The sequence below is a fragment of the Gekko japonicus genome, unplaced genomic scaffold, assembly GCF_001447785.1.
Source record: "Gekko japonicus isolate JY-2015 unplaced genomic scaffold, Gekko_japonicus_V1.1 scaffold367, whole genome shotgun sequence".
NCBI lineage: Eukaryota > Metazoa > Chordata > Lepidosauria > Squamata > Gekkonidae > Gekko > Gekko japonicus.
Window position 1 is genome coordinate 155,331 of NW_015163617.1, and position 7,899 is coordinate 163,229.

Here is a 7,899-nt window from a genome sequence, read left to right on the forward strand (position 1 = left end):
CTGACCTGGCTGCTTCTTGCTCCTCGTGGCCCGACTGAGGGCTGCTGGGAGCAGGGGGCAGGGCTTGTTGCATGTCTCCCCCCCGCGTTGGGCTCTTTACGGCCGGAGCTCCGCTCCTGTGCGCTCCTGCAGGAAATGACCCCTGGGCTCCACCAAGCAAGCTACGGACCTCAGTTTGCAAGACCTGAGCAAGGCTGTTAACAATTGGATGTTTTGGAGGCCATTAATTTGTAGGGTCGCCATAAATCAGAATAATTCCAGTGGGTCGCCATGTTGATCTGAAGCAGCAGAACAAAGTTCGAGTCAGCGGCACCTTTCAGACCAACCAAGTTTTATTCAAGGTACAGGCTTTCATATGCAAGGCACACTTCTTCAGATACACTGAAGTGGGAGTTGCCAAGTCCATACATATAGAAGAAAAAGAGATTGGATTTATACCCCGCCCTTCACTTGGAGTCTCAGAGCGGCTTACAAACTCCTTTCCCTTCCCCTCCCCACAACCGACACCCTGTGCGGTAGAAGAAGAAGAAGAGATTGGATTTATACCCCACCCTTCACTCGGAGTCTCAGAGCGGCTGACAAACTCCTTTCCCTTCCCCTCCCCACAACAGACACCCTGGGAGGTAGAAGAAGAAGAGATTGGATTTATACCCCGCCCTTCCCTACCCAAAGGAGTCTCAGAGCGGCTTACAAACTCCTTTCCCTTCCCCTCCCCACAACAGACACCCTGTGAGGTGGGTGGGGCTGAGAGAACTCTGACACAAACTGCTGTTTTTCAAGGACAGCTGTGCCAGAGCTTGTGACTGACCCAAGGTCACATCAGCAGGTACAAGTGGAGGAGTGGGGAATCTAACCCGGTTCTCCCAGATTAGAGTCCACACACTTAACCACTACACCAAACTGAGTGAGCAGCAGATCTCATGCAGCATAATAAAGTTGTTTGGCAGGTTCAAGGACCAAACTGGAATATAACAAGCTTTAGCTTACATGGTCACCATTTGTTCGAGTTTAATTCCCGGGGGTGGGGGGAGAGGAGGGCAGGCACATAATGAAGGAAGTAAACATATCAAAATTGGAAGATCGATGGACAGATGTACCCTTCTTAATTGTGGGATGCTGAGAGTCATTAATGGAGACCCTTTGTTAACGCTCCATCCATCTCCTCTCCAGCGTGGAGGCAGCAGTAGAGCATCCCTCTTCTTTGTGGGAGGGGCGATTGGCTGCTTAGAGGATGCTGTCAGATTGCCTCCATGCTTGAGAGGAGACGGATGCAGCGTGATGGCCAGTAGCCACCGATAGGCCTCTCCTCCATGAATCTGTCTAATCCCCTTTTAAAGCCATCTCCACCTGGGGCCATCACTACATCTCCAGGCCCCACCTGGAGCTTGGCAACCATACTGCTCCCCCAGTGAGTTCAGCAACCAGACGGAAAGGATCTGTGGTCTTAACTTAGGGGTGAGCTGCTTTAGGTGGTCTACTCTCATGCAGGCTTCCAGTGAGTTGCTCCCTTTGGTGTAGTGGTGAAGCGCACGGGCTCTTATCTGGGAGTACTGGGTTTGATTCCGCACTCCTCCACTTGCAGCTGCTGGATGACCTTGGGCAAGCCATAGTTCTCTCAGAGCTGTTCCCTCAAGGGCAGTTCATGAGAGAGCTCTCTCAGCCCCACTTACGTCACAGAGGGTGTCTGTTGTGGGGAGGGGAAGGGCAAGGAGATTGTAAGCCGCTCTGAGACACCTTTGGGTAGTGAAAGGCAGGGTATAAATCAAATCTCTACTTTTTCTTCTTCTACCTCACAGGGTACCTGTTGTGGGGAGGGGAAGGGAAAGGAGTTTGTGAGCCACTCTGAGACGCCTTCGGGTAGTGAAGGGCGGGGTATAAATCCAATCTCTTCTTCTTCTTTTACCTCACAGAGGGTGTCTGTTGTGGGGAGGGGAAGGGAAAGGAGATTGTAAGCCACTCTGAGACGCCTTTGGGTAGTGAAGGGCGGGGTATAAATCCAATCTCTTCTTCTTCTCCTTGGTGTCTCCAAAACCACTCCAGTGGTTTCTATATTTCTGCAGCCAATTTAAATGCGCCTCAAATGGTGTTACTTCCTGGTTCAGGGTGTGTCCGTGTGCCATTGTGTGTGGTGTTGGCTTTGGAATACTTTTCCTTTTTCTTCCTGATAAGTGCAGTCAAAGTACAGCGTTTGCAGCCCTAGAGCCAGAAACAGATCGGGGGAAGGGGAAGAGAATGATCATTTTGCTATTTGAAGATGGCCCATACAAATCTCCCTCTCCTAACCGTCACACTTGTCTCTGGCTGGTGTGCCTCGTCTTCTTTTCTTTTCTTTTTGCAGTCCCCCACATTGAATTTGCAAATACAAATGCTCACCTTCTCTGAAACTGAAGGCAGGGGGGAAAAACAGTTTTTAATTCTTGGCTGAACTGAAACCCCTTCTTTCTAAAAACGATTAGGACCTCCGGGAGAAAAACTGGAAAGCCATGGAAGCATTGGCCTCAACAGAAAAATTGCTGCAGGACAGAGAGACCAAGACGGCCAAGGTTGTAAATGACTTAACTGCTAGAAACAATTGCGTTTAAGCTAGAAGCAAATCTTGCAGCCGCCTTTTAAAAATCGAGCGGAAGCATTTGACTTTTACTGCAGTTTAAAGATACTGTCTTCCGAATGCGCTCTCTCTCTCTCATTTCTGCTTGTGCTGTGCCTGTCATCTTAATTGTTTCATTTTTTTTACTTTTATTTGTAGTTTGATGATTTGTGAGCATGCTGATTTTCTGTTTTGTCTTGTCGTTTTGCTTGAACGGTTGTTGTTAGAGCTGCAGGCCTCTGTGTTCTCTCTCCACAGTGGAGAGATCTTTAAAAAAATCTCGTTGACCACTCATACCTTTGTTTCCTTGGTTGCTCAATGAACCTGTCAGCCAAGGAATGAATAATCTTCAGGCAGCAGGAGAAAAAGGAAAAAAAGTTGGTTTTCCTCTGGACTGCTTTGTTACTTCCTGGGAGAACTCCAAAGTGACACAGGGCAGCTCTAGGAATTTGCCAGAAACTCTATGGTTAGAGTGGAACATACATTCAACCACCTCCTGTTTAAATCAGTTAAATGCTGAAGTGCTTAACTGTGGCCCAATCATAACGTACACTAGGGCTGCCAGGTGCCAAGGATGCACCGGCAGGGGGGGGGGGTGGGAGAGAAGTTTCCGGGAGCGGGGAGGAGCGCCACAACATGCCAGCGCCACCAGGAAATGACATCGGGACGTTGGGTGGTGAAGCTCTGGTTTTGGGGCAAAACTCTATGGTAGAATTAGCTACAAATCATAGAGTTTTGCTCCCAAACCACTGTCTCGTTGCCTGACGTCCCCGACATGCCTACGTCCCTTCCGGGTTATGTGTGCATGTTGTCGTTGTTTCCAGCTTCGAGGTAAGAGAGGATAATGGTGGGGGGAATGCCCAAATGTGGGAGACCCCCACCCGGATCAGGGGGTCTGGGCAACCCTTACCTAAATTGTGCTTTTGCTGTAATAGTGAGTTGCAGTCCACCATACAGTTTGTGGCAATCTCTTAGAGCTACCCTAAGTCACTTCTGGATTCTTCCCGGAAGTGACGTGGCCGTGGAGAAGACGTCGTGTCGCTGCCCACAACCCCTCCCACCAGTTGCCAGCCTGGCAGTCCTAATCATCCTGGTGCAAAGCAAAGATAAAATCGAAACGTGGCACCCAGTTTGAGGAAGTTTGAAATAAAAAGGTAGAATCCAGACCAGCGACATTAAGCATTTTGAAGTCCCAGTCATTTCAGGAGTATAGTTAAGCACACATTCAGCCAGGGGTCATTTCCTGCAGGAGTGCACAGGAGCGGAGCTCCGGCAGTAAGGAGCCCAGGGGTCAGGCACATGCAACAAGCCCCACCCCCCTGTTCCCAGCAGCCCTCAGTCAGAGCAAGAAGCAGCCAGGTAAGCTGCAGAGCCCTCCCTGCCCACCGGCCCAAAACAGTCCAGTGGCACCAAGTTTTATTCAGGTACAAGCTCTCCCTCCTCTGCGAGGACAGATCTGCACGTTCCCCCACCCCCCAATAGCTAGCAATCCAAAACAGTCCAGTGGAGCCTGAGCGGTGGGTGTTGCCTTCTGACACACTTCCGGTGATGTCAGGGGGTGTGGCATAGGCAAATAAAGTTATGCTAATGTGTTATGCTAATGAGCTCCTGCACCTCTTTTTCTACGAAATGACCCCTGCATTCAGCAATCCCGCCTGTTGAAATTGGTGAGATGCTGAAGTGCTTAAGTGTTGACGGATTGTGCCCTAAACTGTACCTTTGCTGTAACACTGAGTTACAGTTTACTCAAAAATGATAGAAAAGAGCAAGAGTCCCGTAGCACTTAAAGACTAACAAAATTTGTGGCAGGGGAGGAGCTTTCGTGAGTCAGTGCTCACTTCTTGAGATATCTGAAGAAGTGTGCAGTGACTCACGAAAGCTCACACCCTGCCACGAATTCTGTTAGTCTTCAAGGTGCTACGGGACTCTTGCTCTTTCCTACTGCTACAGACTAACACGGCTACCCATCTTGCATGATCTCTGAAATTATAGGTAGCTGCGCTGGACCAATAGAAGAACATCCAAGGAGAGCCGCTTGCCACTTAAAAAAAAATAGAATTAACTAAAACGTCACAGAACTAAGTTTGAATTCCACAAGACTCCTCCTTCAGGCTTGATGTTTGACAGGAACCACCCCAAATACCTTGGAAGGGGAAGAAGAGGGAGAAAAAAAATGTTCTAGGCACAAGACCAAAGCTTCAGCATCTGTTTTCAGCAACCCTTAAAATGGAGTACTTAACTAAGCTAAGCCGTGGTCCCTACCTTTTTTGAGCCTGTGGGCACCTGCGGGCATCTGCGTGGTGGGCACAGGAATTCTGACACAGCATGGTCGGCACAGGAGGTGGAGCCAGGCAAAAAAAGGCTTCCGCAGCTTCCCGTCTGTCACACTGAAGACCCTTGTGCCTACCTGAGGGACTGCCTTTCCCCGTATATACCCCAGAGAGCACTACGGTCGGGGTCCCAAGATCGGTTGACCCTCCCTGGCTCAAGTGAGGCCAAGCTAGTTATCACCAGGGCCGGAGCCTTTTCAGTGGCAGCCCCTACCTGGTGGAATGAGCTCCCGGAGGAGATCAGGGCCCTGCGGGACCTTTTGCAGTTCCACAGGGCCTGTAAGACGGAGCTCTTCCACCAGGCATTTAACTAGGGGCTGCCGCTACTGCAGGCCCTTACTGCAGGCCTTTTCAGCAGGCCTGGCCCGTGGTCTTAACATCTAACTGATTATGAGCAGAAACAACGGGGAACATCTGGGCAGTGGAAATTTATTCCTGTAATATACCATCTCGATTAACTTAATCAGCCGCCAGTACTTTGTATTTATGATGTTTTATTGTTGGTTAAATATTGTGTATTTTAATGTATTTATGTTTTTATGGAAGCCGCCCTGAGCCCGCTTGCGGGGAGGACGGGGTACAAGTGTGATAAATAAATAAATAAATAAATAAATAAATAAATAAATAAATAAAAATTTGCACAGCCAATCAAATCTTCAGTGGCCAATCAGAAGCCTTGCTGGGCAAAAGCCCCACCTGACCTCGCCCACTTTCTAAAAACACTTGGCAGGGCACTGGGAAAAGTGTCAGCAGGCACCCACGGGCACAGTGTTGGGGAGCCTTGAGCTAGGCCATGCGATGAGCTGAAAAAGATCTTGGGCGGCCAGGACAGAAAAGTGAAACGTAGGTGTTCGGTTGTATAAAAACCAGGAATAATCTGGATCAAGTTTGAAGGCCTAGAATACTAGAATTGGAAGGGGCCTCTAGGGTCATATAGACCAACCCCCTGCACAGTGCAGGGAATTCCTTGCCTTTTTGTGGTTGCCTTGCCCTTTTGCCTTGTGTTTTTTGTGGTTGCTTTCCCTGTTCTCCTGTGGATGCAAGGCGTTTGTAGCAGCATTGCGCTTCTGCATGGAGATTTAATGTGCTTTTCCCTCCTGCCCACCACCCCGCCACCAGCAGCAGCAAACGTCTTGCCAGGTTTTTAAAAATTCCTAATAGCCAGAATTTCACTATGGCATGTTAACACTATGGCAATATTTCCATGCCCAATTACTGGAGGACAGGTGAAAAACCACTGCAAAAATTCCACCAGAAGTATGCGCATGGGGGGGCAAGATGGAGGCAGGGAGATGTGGGAATCCACACATATCCTTTCCCAAACCAGCTTCGGGTACAGTCTTCCAGAAAAGAGCTGTCCAAAGCAGGGTTGGGGAGAAATTGCTGAAAAGTTGATGGAAGTGTAGCAGTGTCACGGGGATGCGAAAATGTAAATCTGTTGCGATTGGGATGGGGAGATCATGCATCAGGAGCTCCATGGGGAAGAGCTAGCATGGTGTGGGGATTAAGGCATCACCCTTTATTTATTTACATTATATGTATTATATTGTTACATTATATTGAACTCAAGGCGGATTACACAGAGTGGTTCAATACAATCCAGTCCAACACTCTGTGTCACACAGTGGCCCAAACCCAGGTGCCATCAGGAGGCCCACTAGCGGGGCCAGAACTCCAGAAGCCCTCCCACTGTTGCCCCCTCCCCAAGCACCAAGAAGACAGAGCATCACTGCCCCTGACATAAGAACATAAGAGAAGCCATGTTGGATCAGCCAGTGGCCCCTCCAGTCCAACACTCTGTGTCACACAGTGGCCCAAACCCAGGTGCCATCAGGACGTCCACCAGCGGGGCCAGAACTCCAGAAGCCCTCCCACTGTTGCCCCCTCCCCAAGCACCAAGAAGACAGAGCATCACTGCCCCTGACATAAGAACATAAGAGAAGCCATGTTGGATCAGCCAATGGCCCCTCCAGTCCAACACTCTGTGTCACACAGTGGCCAAAACCCAGGTGCCATCAGGAGGTCCACCAGTGGGTCCAGGACTCCAGAAGTCTCCCACTGTGGCCCCGCCAAGCACCAACAGTACAGAGCATCAGTGCCCCAGACAGAGTATTCCATCTATGCCTTGTGGCTAACAGCCACCCATGGCCCTCTACTCCATGTGTTTATCCAGTCCCCTCTTGAAGCTGTCTGTGCTTGTAGCCGCCAGCACTTCCTGCAGCAGTGAATTCCACATGATAAGTACTCTAGAAGCCTGTGCAGAGATGGCAGGATGCCTCTTATTTCCTCCCATGTTGTAGAACAAAGAGTGCTTCTCTTTACGTCTTGAGCAACGTGAAGGAGGTTTTCTGAAAGGGCAGTGGGTCAGGTTTTCAAACGTTTGTCCCAATGTATGCAGGAGACTCAGAGATTTAAGGAGGAGATTCTGCACCTTCAGCTTGCCTTGTGGGGGATACCTTTTGGCTAGAGATGTAAAAATTCTGGAATTTTTGAAGCCACGGGGGGGGGGAGATTTCCCCCCCATTTTTTGGGGGGGGAAACAAATTTGGGAGGAAATTGATATGTATGCAATACTTACTGTCCTATCAAACTTAAATTAATTTTACTACTTTTCTATTTCAACAACATAAAATGTAGTAGAAAATAGCAAGGGTTCAATAGCATCTTAAAAGACTAATCAAATTTCTGGCTGGGTATGACCTTTCACAGCTTCCTTCTTCAGTTATCAAAAGGGCAACAGAAGGCATGCAACTGCCGAGAAGTAGTGAAAACCCTGCATTTTCCCTTCATGGAGATTAAGTATCCTTAATCTAGCTGCAGAAATGCATCTTGGATTTAAGAGCTATACATGTCTATAGCGTGCCTACCTTGTCTTTAAAAGCGTTTCACTCATTCTGAGAAAATAGGAGTTGGGGGGGGGGGTTGTACTGCCCAAAATTTCTAATTTTTCCATCAAAAAAAATTGAAAGAAAGTCCTCAGGA

At 48.8% G+C, this 7,899-nt stretch overlaps 1 protein-coding gene across 1 annotated transcript in view; it reads left to right on the top strand.

Moving 5' to 3' along the window:
- The window catches only part of KTN1 (kinectin 1), a 128,991-nt gene that overhangs the window by 90,155 nt on the left and 30,937 nt on the right, over window positions 1-7,899 (top strand). The window contains exon 30 of the mRNA XM_015407425.1: window positions 2,457-2,543. Within this exon, the coding sequence (XP_015262911.1) occupies window positions 2,457-2,543 (87 nt within the window). The remainder of the gene's footprint in view (window positions 1-2,456; window positions 2,544-7,899) is intronic.